The sequence below is a fragment of the Triticum dicoccoides genome, chromosome 6A (genome assembly GCF_002162155.2).
Source record: "Triticum dicoccoides isolate Atlit2015 ecotype Zavitan chromosome 6A, WEW_v2.0, whole genome shotgun sequence".
NCBI classification, from domain to species: domain Eukaryota; kingdom Viridiplantae; phylum Streptophyta; class Magnoliopsida; order Poales; family Poaceae; genus Triticum; species Triticum dicoccoides.
Genome location: NC_041390.1, coordinates 395,538,656 through 395,565,478, shown reverse-complemented (window position 1 = coordinate 395,565,478; position 26,823 = coordinate 395,538,656). Strand labels below are relative to the sequence as shown.

At 45.6% G+C, this 26,823-nt stretch overlaps 2 protein-coding genes across 2 annotated transcripts; both read right to left on the bottom strand.

Annotated features, from left to right (window-relative positions):
* Positions 1-834: 834 nt before the first annotated feature.
* On the bottom strand, positions 835-2,332 carry LOC119319212 (acetylajmalan esterase-like). Its single transcript, XM_037593699.1, has one exon. The coding sequence runs from the start codon at positions 2,201-2,203 to the stop codon at positions 1,004-1,006; it is 1,200 nt and encodes a 399-aa protein (XP_037449596.1). The 5' UTR covers positions 2,204-2,332; the 3' UTR covers positions 835-1,003.
* A 5,690-nt stretch (positions 2,333-8,022) lies between these two features.
* LOC119316996 (actin-related protein 3) lies at positions 8,023-16,949 on the bottom strand. Its single transcript, XM_037591381.1, has 10 exons — positions 16,499-16,949; positions 16,173-16,407; positions 15,837-16,061; positions 12,273-12,419; positions 11,520-11,612; positions 10,992-11,111; positions 10,384-10,494; positions 10,192-10,317; positions 9,987-10,085; positions 8,023-8,539 (listed from the first exon to the last, which is right to left on the bottom strand). Exons 1-10 carry the CDS (start codon positions 16,543-16,545, stop codon positions 8,459-8,461), a joined length of 1,284 nt encoding a protein of 427 aa, XP_037447278.1. The 5' UTR covers positions 16,546-16,949; the 3' UTR covers positions 8,023-8,458.
* Between the last annotated feature and the right edge of the window lie 9,874 nt (positions 16,950-26,823).

Here is a 26,823-nt window from a genome sequence, read left to right as displayed (position 1 = left end):
GGACGCCGAGGCGCATGGACCCCGGGGCGTCCTCCTCCTCGTCCAGTCGGTCGACCGGCTCTCCCTGCCTCCCCCCGTCAAGCCGGAGCCCTAGGACATGCCTGTCAAGCCGGAGCCCCAGGACACGCCTGTCAGCCGGCGCACCCGCAGCTCCGGTGTCCGCATCGCCGACTCCACCCCCGCTTCTGGGCGCCTCGTCCTCGTCACGCCCAAACCGGAGCCCAGCCTCCCCCCGGAGTACGAGGAGATAGCCCGGCGCGGCTTCTCCGACGCGGACGCCCTACGGTGGGCGCGCGACGACTACCTCCGGACTGAGATGGCCCGGCAGACCCGGGCCCTGGAGGAGATCACCGCCCGCAAGCATGGGCGCGAGGACGAGCACGGCGTCGTGATCCTCGACAGCGACGACGACAACGGCGACGGCGACTACACGCGGTTCTACAGCCTCCTCGGCATGTAAAACTGCAAGGGCGGCGGCCGGCGAGGAGCGGCGAGGCGAGCGAGACGGTGGGCGGGCCTAGTAGTGTGTTTTTTTCTTTTTGTAAAATATTTTAAATATGTATGAGTGGGCGTGTTTGTGTCGTGTTTGGTTGAATTTGGTTTGAAGTCGCCGAAATATGTATGAACTCGCCGAAAATGGTTCAATTTACGCCATGTTTGTGCCGTTTAAAAAATTCCATGGGCACCGTGACTGGGTGGCATCACGTCCCTAGCGTTCGTTTTGCGCCAGTACACCTTCAGGAGGCGATTTTTAGCGCCTCCTGAGAGGCCAATGGCCGGAGATGCTCTCAGATACACAATAGCCTCGGAAACTTACGAATTCGGGTTCCGATATGCAAAATCACATGTTATTTCTTCCATTCATTTGCCGCCACAAAAGTTCATACATACATCAACACCAAACTACCGTCCACACTCCACAAGACTCGAAAAGGAAAATAAAATACAAACGGCGGGGCGAACACTTTGAAAGTGTCGAAAGTCGAAACCAACCAGAGGCGATCTACATGCGCGGGAAATTCACCGGCGCAGGAGACGCGAGGCCTCGGTGGTAGAGCAGCTCGGTCATGACCTTGTAGGCATGCTGCGTCAGGTGGACGCCGTCCCAGCTAAGGTACTCTTCGGGCCTCGCGCACACCGCCGTCCCCGGCGCGCCGCAAATCCTGTCCATGTCGAAGTTGTACGCGCCGCCGCCCGCGCCGCAGCACGCCTTGGTCGCGGCCGCCGCGTCGAATCCCATCTTGGACGCCCCCCTGAGCATCTGCACGTAGGCCGAGAAGTAGTCGGCGTAGGCGATGGTCGCGGACGGGTAGAGCTGGCGCAGCTCCCGGATGCCCTGCAGCAGCAGCACGTTGTGCATCTGCGCGAAGAGGTTGAGCACCACGAGGCAGCCGTTGCCGTCGTACGCCGCCCGGTCCGTCTCGTTCACGGCCTCGAGGTAGCTCGGCACGCAGCCGAGCGGGAAGTTGCCCGGGATCACCATCCGCGTGGCGCCCATGTCGAGCAGCTCCTTGGCCGCGCCCGTGATGGACTTGACGACCAGCGGGACGAGGGCCAGCGACTCCACCGCGCCGGTTATCATGCGCCCGATGTTGTTGAGGCCGCCGTTGGGCTGGGGGCTGTTCATGGCGAAGGCGTAGTTGTAGTCGTTCCCGCCGATCTCCCCGACCATGACCAGTGAGCTAGCCAGCTTCTCGCGCGCCTCCGAGGGTGTTTTGGCGGTGCTGGCCATGAAATCCTTGAAGCGTTGGAGCTGGACAGCGAGGGAGGTGTTGGTGTGGGTCATGTTGACCCCTATCCTGGCGAGGGCCGCCGTGTCGAGGGCGGTGGCGCCCGTGACGGCGAAGTTGACGCCGTGCGTGAAGTCGGCGCCCTTGTCGAGGAACGGGCTCAGCAACGGCAGCCCAAGATCCTGGGCGAGGAAGTCGATCATGAGGTAGCCGTCGGAGCATCGGCCGGTGGGGCCGCCGATGGCGGAGCCGTAGGGGAGCTTCCCGGTGTGCTCCATCAGCCCGACGGCCCCTTCCCGGATGAAGTTCCCGGTGTCCGATATGGAGTCCCCGAAGTTGTATATGGCCGTGATGCCATCGACCGTCTTCGGCGGCGCCGACGATGGCGCTGGAGAAGATGGGACGGGCCACCCGAGGCAGCCTACTAGGAGGAGTAGCACAACCAGGTAGCGGAGAAGAGCCGGCGAGGCCATCTGATCTTGACTGTCACACAAAGTTGCAGCACGCTGGCTACTGCTAGGTGGTCGGTCGTGTATTGGTAGCGATGGATAGGCAGGTTTTGGTGTGGAAAAGATTGTGAGCGCCGCGCCCTATTTATGCCGTCTGGCTGTGGACAAAGTGACCACCGGTGCAGTCCAGAAACGGATTCCAAGATAGATCTAGGATACCCGTATTTCTCCTACTTAAAAAGAACATAAGGTTCTATCGCCCACCTTATCTTTCATCCAAGGTCTTTCTTCTCTCTCATCTTTTATTAACTTGCCAAATAAAATTATATTTTCTTTGACAAGGCAGTAACTTCTTACCAAATAACTGATTATTTAGATAACTTCCACCTTATCCTTCGTCCAGCATCTCCTTTCCTCTTGTCTTTTATTGACCTGCTAAATAAAGTTACGTTTCTTTGGCAAGACAATAAGTTTTTACCAAATAACCGATTATCAAATAAAATTCTAAAATTTATTTAGGTAGGTTAATCACAGGCATGAATTGATAAATAATTATTTAGATAATCACACTATTATGGAAGAAATCATGGGCTAACATAGTATAGACTATAGAAAAAGATAAATCTCGAATGTCAGATTTTTGGCATTTGGGGCCGAACGCCCTTTTGACCGTTGGATTCCTGCACGCTATTCAATCCTATGTGTAAAGCGGGGTGGGGTGGGGGAGAAGCCTATGGAAACACGGACAATGAGATGTTTGACATCCTCCCCGATGATGAGGACAGACAGGTGGAAGACTCGGATTCCACCTAGTACGGAAACTACACCCACATGCAGCAGGGCTACACCCATACCGGCATGGGCACACAACAGCAGGATTGGGCCGCCGGACAGGCGAAGGAGGTGAAGGAAATATGCCCTAGAGGCAATAATAAAGTTGTTATTTATATTTTCTTACATCATGATAAATGTTTATTATTCATGCTAGAATTGTATTAACTGGAAACTTAGTACATGTGTGAACACATAGACAAACAGAGTGTCACTAGTTTGCCTCTACTTGACTAGCTCGTTGAATTAATGATGGTTATGTTTCCTAACCATATACATGAGTTGTCATTTGCGGGATCACATCATTAAAGAATGATGTGATTGACTTGACCCATCCATTAGCTTAGCATGATGATCTTTAGTTTGTTGCTATTGCTTTCTCCATGACTATACGTGTTCCTATGACTATGAGATCATGCAACTTCCGAATACCGGAGGAACATTTTGTGTGCTACCAAACGTCACAACGTAACTGGGTGATTATAAAGGTGCTCTACAAGTGACTCCGATGGTGTTTGTTGAGTTGGCATGAATCAAGATTGTGATTTGTCATTCTGATTGTCGGAGAGGTATCTCTGGGCCCTCTCGGTAATGTACATCACTATAAGCCTTGCAAGCAATGTAGCTAATGAGTTAGTTACGGGATGTAGCATTACGGAACGAGTAAAGAGACTTGCCAGTAATGAGATTGAACTAAGTATTGAGATACCAATGATCGAATCTCGGGCAAGTAACATACCGATGACAAAGGAAACAACGTATATCGTTATGCGGTTTGGCCGATAAAGATCTTCGTAGAATATGTAGGAACCAATATGAGCATCCAGGTTCCGCTATTGGTTATTGACCGGAGACATGTCTCGGTCATGTCTACATAATTCTCGAACCCGTAGGGTCCGCACGTTTAATGTTCGGTGACGATCGGTATTATGAGTTTATGTGTTTTGATGTACCGAAGGTAGTTCAGAGTCCCGGATTTGATCACGGACATGCCGAGGAGTCTCGAAATGGTCGAGACATAAAGATCGATATATTGGATGACTATGTTTGGACATCGGAAGGGTTCCGAGTGAAGTTCGGACATATACCGGAGTACCGGGGGGTTACCGGAACCCCCCGGGGAGTTTAATGGGCCTTATGGGCCTTAGTGGAAAGAGAGGAGGGGCTGCCAGGGCAGGCCGCGCGCCCCTCCCCCTCTGGTCAGAATTGGACTAGGAAGGGGGGCGGCGCCCCCCTTTCCTTCTCCCTCTTTCCTCCTTCCTTCTACTCCTACTACATGGAAAGTGGGGGAATCCTACTCCCGGTGGGAGTAGGACTCCCCATGGGGCGCGCCATAGGAGGGCCAGCCCTCCCCCTCCTCCACTCCTTTATATACGGGGGAGGGGCACCCCATAGACACACAAGTTGATCATTGATCTTTAGCCGTGTGCGGTGCCCCCCTCCACCATAATCAACCTCGGTAATATCATAACGGTGCTTAGGCGAAGCCCTGTTCCAGTAGAAACATCATCACCGTCATCACGCCGTCGTGCTGACGAAGCTCTCCCTCGAAGCTCTGCTGGATCGTGAGTTCGCCGGACGTCACCGAGCCGAACGTGTGCAGATCGCGGAGGTGCCGTATTTTCGGTACTAGATCGGTTGATCGTGAAGACGTACGACTACATCAACCGCGTTGTCATAACGCTTCCGCTTACGGTCTACGAAGGTACGTAGACGATACTCTTCCCTCTCGTTGCTATGCATCACCATGATCTTGCGTGTGCGTAGGAATTTTTTTGAAATTACCGTGTTCCCCAACAAGAGGAGGAGGTGGAGAAGAATGAGGATGGCAAGGACGATGATCTGGATGATTTTGGCGGTGATCCGGAGAAGGATAGAGGAGAAAGCTTCAACATGCGGAAGGACGAGCTGTTGTGCAATGCATGGTTGGCCACTAGCTTCGGTCTGATCCATGGCACGGATCAAAAGGGCTCAACTTTTTGGGCTAACATTCACACATGGTTCCATGAACACAAGCATTTTGCACCCTACTCCGATGGGATCATCCGCAACCGTGAACTAAAGTCCCTCAATCATCGATGGTAGAGGTCGTGATGAAGTATTGCGGCCACCTGGTGCATCTCATCGCACGGTGGCCTAGTGGTGCCCAAATTACCGAGCAAGTAAGTTCATTTGACCAGACATGCATAGATTTGTAGCCAGATATGCATAGTTTTGTTGATCGTTGGCTGGATATGCATAGTTTTCTTGATCATTGGCCGGATATGCATAGTTTTGCTGATCATTTGTCGAATATGCATAGTTTTGTAGCCAGATATGCACAGTTTTGTTGATCATTGGCCTGAAATGCATAGTTTTGTAGGCGGATATGCACAATTTTGTAGCCGGGTATGCATAGTTTTGTTGATCACTAGCCGAAAATGCATAGTTTTGTAGCCGGATATGCATAGTTTTGTTGATCATTGGCCGGATATGCATGGTTTTGTTGATCATCGGATGAATATGCATTGTTTTGTTGACCATTGGCCGGATATGCATAGTTTGGTTCATCACTAGCCGGATATTCATGGTTTTGTTGATCACTAGCCGGATATGCATGATTTTGTTGACAATGTTTTATTTTGTAGCCTTCTTCAAGAAGTTGGAGAAGAAAAACTTCACTATCATGCATTGCTGGTTGAAGTTGAATGGGCAACCGAAGTGGAACCTATTCATAGCCAGGACCGCCACCCAAGTCACCGGGGAAGAAACCGGTGACCCAACTGACCCAACAAAAGAACCACCCAAGAAGGTTAGAAGAGGGTTTCGGGAAAATAAGTGGGAGGAGGAGAGGGCGAAGCGAGAAGGTGTGGCGGTCAAGATGATGGAGAGGTTCAATGACATCTTGTCCAAGGAGAAGGAGGCATACATCAAGTGCTCGGACATTAAGGATGAAAAAAGGGTGGAGAGGTTCAAACTGTTGATGGAGACGACCGAGAAGAAGCTAGCGCTCGAAGAGAAGAGGGCCTTGATCGAAGAGAAGAAGGCCATGCTTGAGGAGGAGAAGACGATACATGAAGAAAAGAAGGTGAAGATCGCAGCCGATGCGGAGGACGCCGACATGTTGTCCTTGAAGGCAGAAAGATGAGTTGGAGGCGACGGGCGAGGAGCATGAGACGGCGGAGAAGGAGGCAGAGGAGAAGGCTGCATACGCGGCGGCAATGGCACCTTGAGCGTGGAAGAGGTTCGGATTGCCGGTCCGGCAAGGCAGAAAATCTCAATTTTTGGTCGGACTGAATTTTTTTGTGATCAAGCACGTAAAAACTTAAGCATACTTGCATCTTGTTGATTATGATCAGGCTTGTGATCCGGCGATCTATGGATCAAATTTTTATTTAAATTTTAAATTGCCTTTACTGACAGACATATACTCCCTCCGTTCATTTTTTAAAACGTTTTAGACATTTAAGACAATACCTAAAACAGTTCAATTTCAGCTATCTAAAACTACTTACAAAAGTAACAGAGGGAGTACCATGATTTTAAATTGCATTTACTTACGAACATATACTACTGACATGATAGCGTTTGTATGGTCGGTCCCACATCCAGACTGACCCCCTATTCACGGACGGATGTTGGGGAGCAACTAGTTAACGAGCGCTCCTTCGGTAGCCTCGCAACGATCAGCGCCACTTGGCGCGCTCTCAGCCATTCGCCACGTATCGCGCTCTGGACGCTTCCTTTGGATTATTTTTTATTGTTCAGCACGCATTTTCGGCTTTTTAAACGGTTTTTTCCGGGGGGGTTTCGATGTTTTGGTTTTCCCCGGTCTTTCTTAGCTTTTCGATCAAAAAAATTTGAAAAAATATTTTATTTTCGCGAAAAAACGCGTTTTCTTTTTTTTCCTTTCGTGAAAGTCACGGTTTTTCTTCCGCGAGAGACATGGTTGTGCTTTAGCGAGAGTCACGGCCGTGCCTTTTGGAAACAAAAAAAAACGCATTTTCTGTTTTTTTTTCTTTCGCGAGTCACGGTTTTGCTTTCGCGAGAGGCACGGTTGTACTTTCGCGAGAGTTACGGCCGTGCCTCTCGAAAAGGGAAAAACAAAACGCGTTTTCTATTTTTTTTCGTTCGTGAGAGTCACGGTTTTGCTTCCGCGAGAGGCACGGTTGTGCTTACGCGAAAGTCACGGCCGTGCCTCTCGGAAAGGGAAAAAGTACGCGTTTTCTGTTTTTTTTTCTTTCGCGAGAGTCACGGTTTTGCTTTCGCGAGAGGCACGGTTGTGGTTTCATGAGAGTCACGGCCGTGCCTCTCGGAAACGAAAAAAACGCGTTTTTTGTTTTTTTTCCTTACACGAGAGTCACGGTTTTGCTTCCACGAGAGGCACGATTGTGATTTTGCGAGAGGCACGGGCGTGCCTCTTTTGGAAAGGGAAAAACCATGCTCCCGGTTCGGTTTTTTCGTTCGTTTTTTTTCATGAAAAAAAGAAGTTCGTCAAAACCTATCAACATGGAATCTAGTTTTGAAGATCTCGACGCGAGAAATCCAATGATGAAAATGGTTCGAGATTTGGACGCACGGTTTAAGAGATAAAACGTTTTGAATAAACGGATCTACGAAAAGGAAAAACTCCCAGGTTGCAATAAGTGGCGCGCTGCATGTGCCTGTCGCGACCTGGGAAAGTGAAGTGTTCTTTGCAACCAGAACTCCTTAATTAGTGATTTCGCGGATGTTGGAGCAAAGTTTCCACGGAATGATCCCTTGTTCACGGACCGCAGCAAATTTACGGGTCCGCGTTAACTGATTTGCATCCGCACTCAGCGACTCTATCTAACTAAACGGTGAAGATGCCCATCTGAGTTCTATCTAACTAAACGGTGAAGATGCCCATCTGGGTGACGGCACGCAGCTAATTAAGATCGATCCACGGGTGTACGCAGACTGGCTATGTTGTTGTGAGGGAGAATCATCATGATTACCATCTTTCTTTTATAGATAGAGTAGATAATAATAAATGCAGCATGATTACGATGTCAACTGAAATCTTCCACTATCCAGAAAATCGGTGGCAACGACTTCACGGGAAAATACGAGGAGCCATACCAGCTCACCCACAAACAAAACTGTTCCGTTTACGGCCACACTGAGCAGTACAGTACTACAGATATACAACAGCTAAGCATGTGCCGCTCAGGTGCCGCCAGCGCCATCCGGTCACAAGTTCTCCTGTTTGCTGCACTACCGGCCCCATTCTACAGATGTACTAGTAGTATACAGAAGATGTATTAACGAAATGTTTCGTTTATCTCTATGTGCACGCTGGTTGTGTACAAACAAACGCTACAGAGAGCTTGCCTCCGGTGTCAGTTTTACCATTTACCATGCTGCCAGCCTGCTACTGCTAGCTAGGCTCAGGCTGATTGCATGGAGATGCTATCTGTGATGCCTCCTAGTCTTCATACGAAAATTTCAATACATCCCTTTGAAAACAGGATTTGATCGGCAGATGCTTGCACCGTACTCTTCATACTCTGCTTTTGTGTGGCAAGCCTGTTGGAGATAGAAATATGACAGTTGGCTTAGATCAGATACTGAAAATGCAAGTTAAAACAAATCATAGTAAAGATGCTTCGCTATAATACTTAGGCCCTGTTTGGTTCGACTGTGGATTTCTAAAAGCAGCTGTGGAAAAACAGCTGTGCAAAATCTGATGTGAAAAAGATGTAGGTCATTTGGCAAACCAGCTGATACAGCTTTTTTAGATTTTGGCCCGCAGCGGAATCAGATTTTGGAAAGCACGTCCTGGGCTGCTTCGGCTTTCGATTTAGATTTTGGCAGCGAATTTCTGGAATCAGATTCTGCTGGGTTCGCCCTTTGGTTCAGATTCTGCTACGCGGCAGCGGAATCCGTTGATGAAAGCTGAACCAAACAGGGCCTTAGGCTTTGGAGTCCATTTTCAAAACTACTTGCTCCAACCTATAACCCTTAGACAAGTTACAACTTTTGATGCATAGCTCAGATCGTTGGTCGAGATTAAAATTTACCCCTTTTTAACCGCAAGGGTAGTATAACCTATTTAATTGTGGCCAGCCCTCTCAAATGCCAATTGCCAGTGGTTCTCTTGCTGCCAGTGCATACATGCTGGCCACATCGAGTAGACATCAGTGGGTGCACGCAGAACGATACGTAATTCATGTGTCTAGGCACGATTTGGGGCTGCTACAGGTTGCAGATTTGGTTTGGATTTACTGGGAGTTCATGTATGTGTTTGATTTGCACAGATTTGCCTTAATTCCGTTACAGATGGGGGATGGCACAATATCATGGATCAGTTTCACAGTGCCTCCAGGAGTTGTCACTTCCTCAAACAACGCTATCCTACGAAACTGATGGAGGAAGTATTTTCGGAGGACATAGATGGAGACAGGTCACAGGTGTTTGCTGTTGGATACTGGAGTTTCTACTATGGACCTAGCTCCCAATGCAATTGACTTGATTTTCTATCAACGATTGAAGAGAAGCTTGTCCAACATCGTCTGAGATGGTTGGGGCATATTCAGCACAGGAGGCTCCAGTGCATAGCGGACGGCTAAGGCGTGCTAAAAATGTCGAGAGGGAGGTTGGGGTAGACCGAACTTGACATGGGAGGAGTCCGTAAAGAGAGATCTGAAGGACTGGAGGTTTGGAGTATCACCAAAGAACTAGCCATGGACAGGGGTGCGTGGAATCTAGCTATTCATGTACCAGAACCATGAGTTGGTTGCGCGATCTTATGGCTTTCAGCTCTAGCCTACCCAACTTGTTTGGGACTAAAGGCTTTGTTGTTGTTGTTGTTGTTGTTGTTGTTGTTGTTGTTGTATCTAATCGCATAATCACTTCAGCACGATTTTGAAGTGATCTTTTTTTTTACAGGGACTGAAGCAAAACTCGAACCACACTAACAAATTTCAGGTGATATGAGTTTTCTTACTGCTGTACGGAGACAAAGTTTGAATACCTCATAGAATTCTGCTGTAGAAGCAAGCACCGATCCGCCAAACCAAACCGCATATCTTTGAATTGGATGGCTAACCACGTTTACTTCCACGGGTTGAGCCTGAAACCAACAAATTTAGCTGAATTTTCAAGTTCCAAACCTACAAGAAAGCCATTGCTTTCTGCTGCCAGAAAGAGAAAAAAGAGCAAACAAGGAAAGTTTATACCTTCGCATCTCCACCAAGTCGAGCATTAGATGCACGGACCCGTACATCCACAATCTTTTTCAGGTCCCGCTGTAATCTTCTGTGGAAATCCTTAAACATAGTTGAACCCCCAGACAAGACAATATTCTGTGACATTGAAAGCACACTCAAAATACTGTAATGTCAGAGAAAACAAGGTTTTGATGTACAAACCTTATAAAGTGCCCTCCTTGTGTCAATTGGGGATGATTGGATGCACTTGTCTATAACATCTTGCAAAGGAGTGGTGAAGTCATTGTTGTAAATCTCAGGGTGGAAGAATATCTACAGATATTATGCAGCGCTCTGAGAAGACTGAACTAAAACGAGCTTTGAAATTGAAACAAATCACAAAGAAGTTTCAAGATCCTCCTGAATCTACAGATATTAAAATTGATCTAAAACAAGCATTGAAATTGAAACATGTCACAAATAAGTTTCAAAATGCTCCCAAATATATTGTCTGCAACAGTTACATTGAAACTAGAAAGGACTTCAAATCAAATAAAACTGCATTTTTCTATCCATGATGTCAAGTTTACCATTTTACTATTGTTATAAGTGTAAAATACCCTGAACTTTGCCTCATGTTCACTAATGGTGCTAAAACTTTCAAGCGATTCAAAACAAACCCTGAACTTATGAAACAGGCTCATTTACTTCAAAGTGGTTTTTGCTGATGAGGCGTCCAAGTGACGCCAGTTTTATAGATATGGTAAAAGACAAGCCTAATTAAGACATGACACCACAGAAGTAACTACAGAACACATCAGTGTACTAACCTCAGGGCCCAGGAAGCGCTCGTATCCAATGTCACAGGTGTACGGAGCACCCGTTTTTGGTTTGATGCCAGTCAGGCGTTTTATGTACTTTGAGGGCTCCCTGTCATGCTTATTAAATTCCTGAAACAAACACGAAGATGTAATATGATTATTGTTCTTTTTGGATTGCTTCTTGCCCAAAAAATGATTTAGAGCAGACTAGAAAAAAGATAATAACAATTTAAGAATCAACAGTGGCAGAAAATGTTAAAGAGGAAAAATATTCAACAAAACATCTTAAGAGCAGGAGTGTACACAGTTAAGTCTGCGCCAGCAAGGTATTAATATGCCAATACATAAGCTTGAGTGCTATCTGCTGTACTAGCACAGGTTGCTAACTGTGTTGCTTACAAAAACCTTCAGCTGAGAACAAAAGAGGAAACTTTTTTTCTACAAAGACCTAAAATTTTCTGGAAAATGGAATAACAGATAGTCTATCGATGTTCAACAGCTACAAGCAGCATAATAAACGCCTAATGTACTTAATACCTTCACAATGTCCGAACATGTATAGCAGTACATTTCCTTCGCCCTCCTTGCTACATCAAAAGATTCTTCGGGTGGAATGTGTTCACCTCTTTCCTGCATTCAAGATTGGAAATTCGATAACTTAGTACAGTGTGGTCATTCAGTATATTACTCCCTCCGTTCCTAAATACAAGTCTTTTAAGAGAATTTAATATGGACTACATATGAATGTATATAGACATAGTTTAGAGTGTAGATTCACTCATTTTGCTCCGTCTGTAGTCCATATTGAAATCTCTAAAAAGACTTATATTTAGGAACGGAGGGAGTACTCTATATGACTATTTGAAGCTAAATAAAAATTATGTATGTCCTTCCTATAGGTGATCTGGTTTCCTTAGTCACAAGATGAGGATAAAGATGAGTTTTAGTCTGTCTTGGATAAAATGCCACTCGAATTCTGGCGATTTAGAGAAACACAATTTCCAAACTTTGAAAAATGCCACTGCAAACTTTGAAAAATGCCACTGCAAATTTTGCAAACTTTGAAAAACGCCATGCAGACTTTGAAAAATGCCACTGGAAATGGCATTTTTCAAAGTTTGGAAATTGCAGTGGCGTTTCTCGGAATTGCCAGAATTCGAGTGGCATTTGTCAAATTAACCCTTGTTTCAATGCGCATGACTGAGAACATTATTCAGAACTATTTTATCACTTCCTGCTGATGATAATAAAATAAAAGGTTAAGTACTATCTTCTGACTGTGGAAACTACCTTCATAAGTTGCTGAATAAACTGGGTAACATCCTTGCCTGTAAGTGGGATAGAACTGATACTGTTCCCAATGACATACCCATCAGCAACAGGAACAATGTGGGTAGCTCCGTCACCCACATCAACCACAACACCTGTCATTTCACACTGAAAGCACAGCATGAAGTTCCACAATAAATATCCAGTCTGATGATAGCTTAACAGGGGAAGTAAGAAATCAATAGTAAAGATTCAAGAATGTAGCACAAACTGCAAAAGTGGATGGAGCAACAAAATATGCAAATATTATGTGAATCAAGAATCTATGTTTTTAAGGCGACGCCTTACCGCCTTAGGGAGGGGGGGCGCTTTGGCGCCTAGACGACGCCTAGGCGGGCGCTTTGGACGCCTAGGCGCCCAAAGCGGTCGATTTTCCAAAGCGGAGGGGGAGCGCTTCGACGCCTAGGCGTCGCCTTAGGGACGCCTTTAAAACATAGTCAAGAATGCATGATTCCTACATGTTAGATTACACCACACTGGATGGAAGGGAGAGGGAGGGGATCTGCAAACATCTAGTAAGCTAATGTCAGTACACGCAGCTAATACATGACCATGTGGAGCAAATACGAGTACATCATGTTTAACATTTCAAGTCAATGTTGGCAAGCTCAACAACCAAATTGTGTTGGATTCTAGCGCACTCAACATGCCAGACCCAAGGAAAATAGGGTAGTAGAAATGGTAGCAAGCACTGTCATTTCGGCGAAAGCATGCACTGGACCAGGTTTATACAGACATAATATGGATGCAGGTTTAGTTGGGGATAGGTGTATTCTCTACCTTACCGAAAGTTCAGGAATCTGAAAGCAAAACGGATAGCATATGTTGACGGAAAATATGATAAAAACAAAGCTGCATGAAGGACTGCTGTTGTGAGACTGTTATTACTTACTATAAAGCAAAGACTCCCAATATTTCTCGATCCTAAATCCAAATCGAGGTGCATGACTAGCAGAACACTAACAAATCGTCTTTAATGCCTTAAGTAACCCCCATCCAACTAGATCAGTCCATTCGATCCTCTTCTGATTCCAACTCGAACTTAATTGCTCAAGTAGCAGCTAGCCTAGCAGTCAACTCCACAGATGGACATCTTCTACCGAAAGGAGTAGTGCAGAACCAGGAGGGCATCAATGAGTTAATCTGCCGGGTTCTCAACGTTTATTAATGACGGTACAGTGAACATCAATAACATCTTACTCCGAAGGAAACCCACCGACTAACTTGGTGTAATAAGACAAAGGAGCGATAGTTAGGCTATCGAGCACCATGGTACTCGGTATTTTTTTTAAATCTAAAAAGATGTTTATAAGTCTCAAAAAATTCCAATTTTTTTTCTAACATTACATATAGATGTTTTCAACATATCATGTAAAATTATACGTTGATTTATAGGGTACACAGAATAATGTGTCTCCAAAAACAGCAAAAGTTAACTTCATTTTGATCAACATATTTATCTTATTTATGACACCACAGATGAAAGATACATTGATGAACATACGTACACAAATACTGCATATCTATAAGTACATGTACAAAAGATTTCAGGGTTTTTTTGTAGTCTCAAAATAATATTTTTGATTTTTTCAAGAAAGGGCTCCATGTAACCTGGGATCCATTTTGCTTTTTCAAATGTTATAGTCCCTTCCTATATCAATAACACGCAGAATGCGCGTGAAAAGAATGGAGGATACCATATCTGGCTGCATAGAAGACCTCTAATTTGGTCGATTTTTCACGTTGTATGTATCGACTTCTTAAATTATAGTGGTGAAATTTTCCTACGGAGTTCTCACTTGGTTTTCGTAAATATATTTCCTTCACGCGTTTATAATATGCACCAACACAAAAGCATCAAGAATTACGAGTCAAGGAGTCGAGCCGAGGTTGAGACTCATAGACTAATCGATCGTGACTAGTCTACACTACTGCTGGACTAGTCGACATGGTATTGCAGTACTCAGCTTACAGTACTCAACTAATAATACCTAGTATGTAGTATATACTATATATTACAGTACAATATACAATAAAAATTGAGTTGATCCATAGGAGGATCACAGCAGCATAGGAGAACAGCAAGGGAGGAGCACAAGCAGAGGGGTGGATCCAGGGGAGGAGCAGAATCAGCGGACAGAGATCGTCGCAATGCTCCTGGGCACCGCTGGCGGGGGTCAATGAGCGGCGGCCTAGCCCCAGGTGAGGCGGCTCGTTGTGGAGCAAGCCTGGAAAGCTAGGATTGCAACCCCTCCTAGATGCACATTTTAGAAATTATGTGCAAAATAAGCAGATGTACACATTTTTGTGCAACACCAGGCTTAGCGTGCAAGGTGGCTGACTAAGAAATAATGACTTTTTAGGCCACCAAAAAATAAAAAATCCATGCAAAAACACAGCACTCTTGTTTATTGCACATGCAGGGTGTTTAATTGCCTCATATTTCAAGTTTGTAACAGTGTGTACTACCGAATTTTTTATATTGGTTGGATACTACTCCCTCTGTAAACTAATATAAGACCATTTAGATCACTACTTTAGTGATCTATAAACGGTCTTATATTAGTTTACAGAGGTACTTGCTATTTCTCCGTCTCTTTCTTAGTAGAGAAAACATGTGCTCTATCTCATGTGGCGATACCTTGTTGAACTTGTTAAAATTCCTTCCTGATATCTAGGAGATATTTTTGAAACATTTCCTAAATTTCTAGAGGGGAAGGCTGCATGCTAGCGTTGATTCATGTGGCCGCTACGGCTCTCTGCAGCAGTAGCCCATGGCCACAGAAGATTCGGATCATGTGAGAATTGCTTAAATCCTTTCTAGACTGCCATCTGACGCAATGCAGGAGGAGGATAGTGCACCGATGAGACCCACCGGAACCCCTGGGGCATGGACCATCAGATTACCAGATCAAGTGGTATGTACACTGCCATGTTGTCACAGATTTAAGTCCTTCCAATGCAAGCCGTCCAATCGGGAAGATCCAATGGCTCACATCCCCCAACTAGTGAGTTTAACGGTACATTTTGTAATTGCGGACCTTATGGCTCTACAGCATATAACCTACAATTCCATCAAGGTACATATCCGGGTTTAAGTATCTATTTGTAACTTCGAACAAGGGATGAGCAGATGATAATTAGTTTTCAGATGCTCAATACTAAACTATAGCAGCCAAAATCTGGGACCAGTGACACTGGAAGCACCACTTAATACTTAATAGCATTTGCCATGCTGTTACTCGTAAGAAATCTAATATGAAAGGAAGTCTTAGTGGTACGCAGTATTCCCCAGGACACGATACATGGTGAATGTCCAACACAAGAGATTACATAGCATAACCTAGAGTATTCTACATTGACAGAACAGAACAAACGAGGTAATTGAAAAGGGAACCACTATAAATCTTGCTCGTCGGAAATGTGCAATACAGCAGTAAAACTATACTGAAATGGCCAGTTTCAGAGTTCAGACTCAGAAAATCCAAAGCTCAATGACCACAAGAGAAAACTCTGACGACTAACCTTGGTTGTTGTGTATCCTGCGGCTAGGGCAAGGACGGGTTGAACCGCTATGTACAGACCAGGCACATTGAACGTCTCAAACATGATCTCCCCAGTGTACTCCCGGGTTTCTGGAGGAGTCAGTGGGCTCTCGGTCAGCAGGAAATAGTGATCTTCTGGGTCACACCTGAGGTAATTGAAAATGCATTGCTGCCAGAACTTCTCCATGGTGTCCCAGTTGTCAACCTGAACAGTTAATTTTCAGCCCAAAATAACGAAGATCACACATGAACACACGCAGATGACGGTTCCAAAACAATCAACATTCGGCACTGCGGTACTACAATCGGCACCCACCTGACCGTTGCGAATGGGGTAGCTCAAGCTGTATGTGCTGCTGGAACGGGACCGGGCTAAAGCCTCCTCCCCTATTAAGAAGTCGAGATCGGCCATGACGCCCGCGCTGTGCTGCGCCAGCCAGTTCCCCTTGGCGGTGGCCCTCGTCTGGTCGGAGAAGGATTCGTTGACGGCGACGGCGGTGGGGGTGATGAAGCAGGGCTCCACGTTCCCGGCGAACCCCATCTTGGTGTAGCTGCCACGGTTACTTGGATCAGCATCGTGCGTTCAACCCACGCGCATTTCCGCGCACAGATCTGGTGAGCCTGAAGGACAGAGATGCGTACCCGGTGCCGTTGTCGATGACGACGGCGGGGCGTGAGGTGGGGTCCATCGTGGTGCGGGGGCGGAGGCAGACGATGTCAGCGGCGGCAGCACCAGGTTGCGACTGGCGAGAGGAAAGTCGGCGGTGGGAGGAAACGGTTGCGGGCGGCGGCCACCGTCGCAGCGGCGAGCATGCCAGCACCAGGCCCCACCGACCGGCACTAGTGGTAGTAACCACCACCAAGGGGGCCGAGCTTGGGCTGGTTGGTGCGGGGTCGAGAGCGCGAGAGGGGACTAGAAGCTTGGAGAAGAAGGGAGATAATCGAGGAATCTGGAGCGAGATTAGCTCGCGCTTGTGCCTGGCTTTGGTTTTGGGGTTGCTTTGCCTGGGTTTGTCGGGGTAGAGAGCGAGCGTGTTGCTGAATGCTGATGCTGCCGGTGTCCTCCGGTGTTGTTCTTTCTCGGGTTGGTGCGGTGACGGTGTGGCGTGGCGTGGGGGCGTGCAGGATGAGTACTACTTACAGCCACAGCAGTGGGCACGTACTCGAATTTCGGCGTTTAGCAGCTGACAGGTGGGCCTGGAGGACGTCTTTTACGCTGATAGGTGGGCCTGACGCGACAGTGGAGAATATTTTGGCCCTCCGTGTCAGGTGAGCAGAAATTGGACGTGGATTTGCCATTAAACTAACAGAAGAATCACCACGTGACACATGCGTAATAAGCAATCTAAACAATTTATCTAAGAAAACTTACAGAAGATTTATTTACCATTATGCTGTCGTAGCTTTTTCAGTAGAAGTAATGTAGAATCAAAATTATTGACTAGAGAAAGAAAAGACAATAGTGGTGTGGATGCAAGATTTAAGGCCAACTCCACCGCGCGACCTCATCTTGTCCAGGTGCGTTTGTTTGGGGTAGAACAGACGAATAGCGCGGCCCAACGCGTGGCCCCAAACGGACAAATATCCGGATTCCGTCCGTTTTCGGCTCATTCCCGAGCCAAACTTGCATCGAGTTTGGTGCGAAACGGACATCACGCGGACGGGCTCGCCGCACGCCCTTGTCCTCTTGTGACCCGTCTGTCGGGGACACTAGCAGTCTCTTCGCTTCCAACGCCTCCACCCCCTCTTCCCGCCCCGCCCCGCCTTCGGCGCCGCCGCTATTCTCCGGCCGCCTCCTCACCGTGCAGCCGTTGGCCGTCCATACTGAACCACGCCCACATGGCCGCCACCATGCCCGCGCGTTCGCCGTAGTTTTGGTCGTCGCCGTCGTTACCGCTGGCAGAGGGGATACGACCACAGGCGACATACCACGACGGCCGCGGCAGCTTCCGACGGGAGCTCCAGAGCGGCCAGTAGCCGGCTGGCAACCACCCCTGCTGCGTCGAGGTGATCATCGCGGCCTCTTTGCCACCACGACCGCAAGGTGTTCGACACTTTGCCCACAAAGGTATGGACAGCGAAGATGAGTTTTTCTTCCACCACTTTATTTGTTCATCGGACGATTCGTCGTCGGATGATGAAGATCTTGTAGTGGTTGCACTGGTCGTTCACAACCACATTCAACGGCAGCTTCCTCGGTATAGGGGATCAGTCACTGGCCGTGCCCCCAATCTGAACTGCAACAGGGAGAGAGGCCACGCCCTGCTCTATGCCGATTACTTTTCCAACACCCCGCTCTTCAAGCAGGATAAATCCCGTCGCCGTTTTCGAATGGCATGGCATGTGTTCAATCGTATCCGAGAGGGAGTGGTTGCTCATGACACATACTTCGAGTGCAAGACGGATGCTCTTGGCAAGCTTGGATTCTTCTCTTATCAGAAATGCACCGCGGCCATTCGCATGTTTGCATATGGAATTCCAGGCGATCTGGTGGATGACTATGTGCGTATTAGTGAGACAACATGTCTGATGTCAATGTACACGTTCTGCCAGGCTGTGATGGAGGTGTTTGGCCTTGAGTACTTGAGGCAGTCAACTGCCACTGATACAGAGAGATTGTTGGCGACCAACGCAGTTAGAGGCTTTCCAGGCATGCTTGGCAACATAGATTGTATGCATTGGGAGTGGAAGAACTGTCCATTTGCTTGGCAGGGCCAGTACAAAGGGCATGTCAAGGCATGCACTGTCATATTAGAAGCGGTGGCTTCGCAGGATCTTTGGATGTGGCATTCTTTTTTCGGCATGGCAGGTTCTCATAATGATATCAACGTGCTGCAGCGTTCTCCAGTCTTCGCAAGGCTTGCAGAAGACCACTCCCCACCTGTCAAATTTGAGATCAACGGCCACCAGTACAACAATGGATACTATCTAGCTGATGGTATATATCATCAGTGGTCAACTTTTGTGAGGACAATCTTGAAACCCCAAGGTAAGAAGAGAAATAGATTTGCCCAAATGCAAGAGAGTGCTAGAAAGGATGTGGAACATGCTTTTGGTGTGCTTCAATCCCGGTGGGGTATCGTTCGAAACCCTGCACTGTCATGGGATGAAACGGAGCTTTGGGAGGTGATGACTGCTTGTGTGATCATGCACAACATGATCGTCGAGGACGAGCGTGATGAGAGTATCTTCGACCAAGGATTTGATTATCAAGGTGAAAATGTTGAGCCCCTGCACCAAGAACTGGCCACATTTGAACGGTTTGTTTAATTCCACCGTGAGCTGTGTGATTGGCACACTCATTTGAATCTTCAAAATGACTTGGTTGAGCACGTGTGGGATCACATTGGCAACCAATAAATGTATTGGTTCATTTTATGTTTATTGAAGATATTTTCGATTTGGTTGTAAAACTATTTTATTAGAGACAATTTCAATTGGGTTGTAAAACAATTTTTTATTTTGAGACAAATATTTGGACGTGCAAACTAGTTTTGATATGAAAATATGGGTATTTTTTGTCCTGGCGGACAGGATGGGGCAAAAGGATGCGACCGCGCGCTGGGCGCACGGCCACCGCATCTCAGGATAGGCCCGGACACGACCCCGTCTCCCTACCCAAAGGGACAAAACCCGGCCAAACCGGACGTCCATTTGGGGTCGCGCGGTGGACGTCCAAAGGGACAAGCAGCGAACCAACCTGTGGTTGGATGGCTAGAGGGACTGTGGTATCTCCAGCCCACCAAGATTCAAGTCCTAGTGCTCGCAATATTTCTGGATTTATTTTAGGATTTCCGGCGACGTGCTTTCAATGGGAGAAGACGTTTCCGTCGTCGACAAGGTGTGCGTGTTTGCATTCATAGAAGTGAGTATATGTGCATAAGTATGAGCGCTTACGCCTGTACTGTATTCAAAAAAAGATTTAAGCATTTTTTTTTCAAAAAACACAATTCTTCCAAGAAATCTAAGTAAAGTGAGCAAAGCATCTTTCTGATGTGACATTACTAAGTTGACGTCAGCAACTAATTGTGGTTTCCTTTGTTAATCGTTTCTGCTATTTTTTAGACAAATGTGTTTTCAATATTTTTAACACGGTATATATGTAAGCGTTCATATATACGTGCATACACTCATCCCTATGAACATACACACACAAATATTCCTATGAGCACCTTCGAAAAACTGAGTCGACATGTCATCTTGAAATTTTACAAAGTCGTCATAGGTGCCTCGTAGTCAACGGAAACATCTCCTTTCACTGAACAAGCATCGCCGGAAATTTTGAAATAAATCCAGAATAAATGCGAGCACCAGGACTTGAACACTGATGACTTGAGGATACCACTGTCCTCCTAACCATCCAGCTACAAATTGATCCGTAAATGTGTTTTCACGTGTGTGTGTGCGTTTTTTTATGCGTCTACCCCCTTCAACCCACCACAACTTGGCCCATCATACAAACCCCCCTGCCTTCAGACGCCAGATAAGGAATGGAAAGGAAAAAAGAAAAGAAACGATTTGTTATAGTCAATTCTATTTGCAAAGAAGCTCTCAAAATAGAAAACATTTTGGTGAATATTCATTTATGAGCCCAGACTCATCTGTACCCGGTCAAGAAAAAATTCAAAGCAAATACAAAAAATTCAAACAAATCCAAATTTTTTTATCATGGTAGATAATTTGGTGCGCGGGTGCGCTCCAAATTTCAGATCATTTGGACTTATGAGTAGCTCTTAGCAAAAAAGACAAATTGAGTCAGAACAGTAAAAAAAATTATAGACCCTAAATTTGTCTTTTTTGTTAAGAGCTACTCAAATGTTCAAATGGTCTGAAATTTGGAGCGCACCACCAAATTATCTACCATACAAAAAAATTAGAATTTTTTGAATTTTTCTAGTATTTATTTTGAATTTGTTCTTCAACGCGGGTGCAGATGAGCCTGGGCACCGAATCGCTGCTCTCACATTTTGGGAGCTAGAAAGAAAATGGGTTACATAGTTTCTATTCATTAAAATTGTTAAGTTGCTTTTACAGAAACGGATACACAATATGGTCGGTTAAAAAGTGTTAAAGTTGTTTTCAAAAAAACTTAGGCAAAATGAAAAATATTTGTTCGGTTTAAGTTCGAGTGTTTAAAAAAAACTTAGACTAACAAAGGATAGGCATGTTGAGGGTGGACTTGCAATTAGGACAAGGGTCAAGGGTGACAAGTTGCACGTCGTTGGTTGTATGCAACTAGGTGAAGGTCGGGGGAAAGTTGCATGTCAGGGTGGACTTGCAACTCGGACAAGGGTGAGGGGCAAATTTGTGTGTCGGGGGTAAACTTGCAACTAGGACAAAGAGTCGGGGTCGAATTGTGTGTCAAGGGTGGAGTTGCAACTAAGACAAGGTTGAGACAAGTTGTGTATCGGGGGTTGACTTGCAACTAAGTCGGGGGTTGAAGTTAGTTGCGTTTTAAGGGTGAACTTGCAACTGGGTCGTGGTTCGGGGCAAGTTGCATGTCGAGGGCACACTTACAACTGGGTCAGGATTTAGGGCAAGTTGTGTGTCCAGGGCACACTCCCAACTATAAGGACAAAAAATGGGGGTGAGGATGGCGAGTTGCATGTTGATGGTGGATTTTCAACCGACAAGGATTGAGGACGGCAGGTTGCATGCCATCGGTTGTATGAAACTAGGTCGGTCAGGGCAAAGTTGCATGTCGATGGTGGATTGGCAACTAAGACAAAGGGTTGGGGACAAGTTATGTGTTGAGGGTGGATTTGCAACTAGGACAAGGTCCGGGGACAAGTCGTGTGTCGAAGGTGAATTTGCAATTGACACAAAGGGTCGAGAGGCTAGTTGTGTGTCAAGAATGGAACTACAACCGGGATAAGATCCGGGGGCAGGGTGCATGTTGAAGTGGACTTGCAACTGTTACAAAAGGTCACTCCAAAAATATTAAAAATTACTTGGAATTATTAATATTTAGAATACCTTAGTATGGAATTATAAATGTGTTTTGATACATGGAATTGCTTTACATATTTAGCATGGAATTATTATTTGTTGGAACATACTTAAGTAATACATGCTTAAGGAAGTTGGTTGACTATCAGTCAAATACAATATAATATGTATATTGGAAGGACTGCTCGGGTACATGATAATCGGAAGGAGTTAAATCATATAGTTAGATTACCGTCATAATATTGATCTACATAACTAGAGGAATTTAACACTCTATTATGGCGTGTTGCTCACAACCGCGTGCTTCGGAGACATAACGGGTAGAACCTATTAACAGACAAATTTGATCATGGTTGGTAATTTGATCTGGACTCTATCCTATAAAACAGTTGAAAAGACTAGGAATCTTATCTCTATAAAAGGTGGACTCTTTGAAAAAAAACAGTATAAGAAGGTCCCTACCTTGAGCCTCGGATATGCAAATTGTGAGCTACACCACGAAAAAACGCAGAGGAATAGGAGGTAGACCACATACCCTAAATTTCTAACAACTAGGTCGGGAGGCGAAGACAAGTTACATGAAGAGGATAGGCTTTCAACTGGATCCGAGTTTGGGCACAAGTTGCATGGTGATACGTGAAGGAAATATGCCCTAGAGGCAATAATAAAGTTGTTATTTATATTTCCTTATATCATGATAAATGTTTATTATTCATGCTAGAATTGTATTAACCGGAAACTGAGTACATGTGTGAATACATAGACAAACAGAGTGTCACTAGTATGCCTCTACTTGACTAGCTCGTTGATCAAAGATGGTTAAGTTTCCTAGCCATAGACATGAGTTTTCATTTGATTAACGGGATCACATCATTAGAGAATGATGTGATTGACATGACCCATCTGTTAGCTTAGCACGATGATCGTTTAGTTTGTTGCTATTGCTTTCTTCATGACTTATACATGTTCCTATGACTATGAGATTATGCAACTCCCGAATACCGGAGGAACACTTAGTGTGCTATCAAACGTCACAATGTAACTGGGTGATTATAAAGATGCTCTACAGGTGTCTCCGATGGTGTTTGTTGAGTTGGCATAGATCAAGATTAGGATTTGTCACTCTAAGTGTCGGAGAGGTGTCTCTGGGCCCTCTCGGTAATGCACATCACAATAATCCTTGCAAGAAATGTGACTAATGAGTTAGTTGCGGGATGATGCATTACAAAACGAGTAAAGATACTTGCCGGTAATGAGATTGAACTAGGTATTGAGATACGGACGATCGAATCTCGGGCAAGTAACATATCGATGACAAAGGGAACAACGTATGTTGTTTTGCGGTTTGACCGATAAAGATCTTCGTAGAATATGTAGGAACCAATATGAGCATCCAGGTTCCGCTATTGGTTATTGATCGGAGATGAGCCTCGGTCATGTCTACATAGTTCTCGAACCCGTAGGGTCCGCACGCTTAACCTTAGACGACGATCGGTATTATGAGTTTATGTGTTTTGATGTACCAAAGATTGTTCGGAGTCCCGGATGAGATCATGGACATGACGAGGAGTCTAGAAATGGTCGAGACATAAAGATTGATATATTGGAAGGTTATATTCGGACACCGGAAAGATTCGGGGGTCACCGGAAAATACCGGAGTACCGGGGAGTTACCAGACCCCCCTAGGGGGGGGGGGTCAATGGGCCTTCATGGGCCTTAGTGGAAGTAGAGGGCAGCAAGGGAGCTGTGGGGTGCACCCCCCTAGGCCCAAACCGAATTGGTTTAGGGCTTGGGGGGCCGACCCCCTCTTTCCTTCTCCCCTCCTCCTCTTTCCTTCCCCTCCTAGTTGGACTAGGGAAGGGGGAACCTACTCCTAGTAGGAGTAGGATTCCCCCCTTGGGACACACCCTATGAGGCCGTCGGGCCCTCCCCTTGCTCCTTTATATACGGGGGCACCCTAGAACACACAAGTTGATTGTTTAGCCGTGTGCGGTGCCCCCCTCCACAGATTTCCACCTCTGTCATATTGTTGCAGTGCTTAGGCGAAGCCCTGCGCCGGTAGCTTCATCATCACCGTCACCATGCCGTCGTGCTGAAGAAACTCTCCCTCGACCTCAGTTGGATCTAGAGTTCGTGGGAAGTCACCGAGCTAAATGTGTGCAGATCACGAAGGTGTCGTACCTTCGGTACTAGGATCGGTCAGATCGTGAAGACGTACGACTACATCAACCGCGTTGTCATAACGCTTCCGCTTACGGTCTACGAGGGTACGTGGACAACACTCTCCCCTCTCGTTGCTATGCATCACCTAGATGGATCTTGCGTGTGCGTAGGATTTTTTTTGAAATTACTGCGTTCCCCAACAGTGGCATCCGAGCCAGGTCTATGCGTAGATGTTATATCCACGAGTAGAACACAAAGGAGTTGTGGGCATGGGTATATACATATTGCTTGCCGTCACTACTTGATTCTTGATTCAGTGGTATTGTTGGATGAAGCAGCTCAGACCGACATTACGCGTACGCTTACGCGAGACTAGCTCTACCGACCTGCTTCGCACACAGGTGGCTAGTGGGTGTCTGTTTCTCCAACTTTAGTTGAATCGGATTCAATGAACAACGTTCTTTATGAAGATCAAAAGGCAATCACTATATCGCGTTGTGGTATTTGATGCGTAGGTAAGAACAGTTCTTGCTAAGCTCGTAGCAGCCACGTAAAACTTGCAACAACAAAGTAGAGGACGTCTAACTTGTTTTTGCAGGGTATGTTGTGATGTGATATGGTCAAGACATGATAATATATATTTTTTTGTATGAGGTGATCATGTTTTGTTAAAGTTATCGGCAACTGGCAGGAGCCTTATGGTTGTCTCTTTATTGCATAAGATGCAAGCGCCATATAATTGGTTTACTTTATCGCTATGCGATAGCAATAGTTGCAAAAGCAATAGTTGGCGAGAAGACCATGTGAAGACACGTTGATAAAGATCAAGATGATGGAGATCATGATGTCATGCCGGTGAAGATGGAGATCACGACGGTACTTTGGAGATGAAGATCAAAGGCACAAGATGATAATGGCCATATCATGTCACATATTTTGATTGCTTGTGATGTTTATCTTTTATGCATCTTATTTTGCTTAGTACGACGGTAGCATTACAAGATGACCCCTTACTAAAATTTCAAGGTATAAGTGTTCTCCCTGAGTATGCACCGTTGTGACAGTTCTTCATGCTGAGACACCACGTGATGATCGGGTGTGATAAGCTCTACGTTCACATATAACGGGTGCAAGCCAGTTTTGCACATGCAGAATACTCGGGTTAAACTTGACGAGCCTAGCATATGCAAATATGGCCTCAGAACACCAAGACCGAATGGTCGAGCGTGAATCATATAGTAGATATGATCAACATAGTGATGTTCACCATTGAAAACTACTCCATCTCACGTGATGATCGGACATGGTTTAGTTGATATGGATCACATAACCATTTAGATGACTAGAGGGATGTCTATCTAAGTGGGAGTTCTTAAGTAATATGATTAATTGAACTTTAATTTATCATGAACTTAGTACCTGATAGTATTTTGCATATCTATGTTGTAGATCAATTGCTCGCGTATAGCTTCCCCGCTTTATTTATGATATGTTCCTAGAGAAAACTATGTTGAAAGATGTTGGTAGCAATGATGCGTACTAGCTCCGTGATCTGAGGATTATCCTCATTGCTGCACAGAAGAATTATGTCCTTGATGCACCGCTAGGTGACGGACCTATTGCAGGAGCAGATGCAGACGTTATGAACGTTTGGCAAGCTCAATATAATGACTACTTGATAGTTTAGTGCGCCATGCTTTACAGCTTAGAACCGGGAATTCAAAAACGTTTTGAATGGCACGGAGCATATAAGATGTTCCAAGAGCTGAAATTGGTATTTCAGGCTCATGCCCGAGTCAAGAGGTATGAGACCTCTGACAAGTACTTTGCCTACAAGATGGAGGAGAATAGCTCAACAAGCAAGCATGTGCTTAGAATGTCTGAGTACTACAATCGCTTGAATCAAGTGGGAGTTAATCTTCCAGATAAGATAGTGATTGATAGAGTTCTCTAGTCACTATCACCAAGTTACTGGAACTTCGTGATGAACTATAATATGCAAGGGATGATGAAAACGATTCCCGAGCTCTTCGTGATGCTGAAATCGATGAAGATAGAAATCAAGAAAAGCATCAAATGTTGATGGTTGACAAGAGCACTAGTTTCAAGTAAAAGGGCATGGGAAAGAAAGTGAACTTTAATAAGAATGACAAGCAAGTTGCCACTCCTGTGAAGAAGCCCAAAGCTAGAACTAAGCCTGAAACTGAATGCTTCTACTGCAAAGGGAATGGTCACTAGAAGCGGAACAACCCCAAATACTTGGCGGATAAGAAGGATGGCAAAGTAAACAAAAGTATATTTGATATACATGTTATTGATGTGTACTTTACTAGTGTTCATAGTAACCCCAGGGTATTTGATACCGATTCAGTTGCTAAGATTAGTAACTCGAAACATGAGTTACAAAATGAACAAAGACTAGTTGAGGGCAAGGTGACATTGTGTGTTGGAAGTGATTCCAAGGTTGATAAGATCACCATCACACACTCCCTTTACCTTCGGGATTAGTGTTGAACCTAAAATAAAGGTTATTTGGTGTTTCGTTGAGCATAATATAATTGGATCATGTTTATTGCAATACGGTTATTCATTTAAAGAATAATTGTTATTCTGTTTACATGAATAATACCTTCTGAGGTCATACACCCAAGGTGAATGGTTTACTGAATCTCGATCATAGTGATACACATATTCATAATATTGATGCCAAAAGATGCAAAGTTGATAATGATAGTGCAACATATTTGTGGCACTGCCGTTTAGGTCATATTGGTGTAAATCGCATGAAGAAGCTCCATGTTGATGGGCTTTTGGAATCACTTGATGCTTGCGAACCATGCCTCATGGGCAAGAT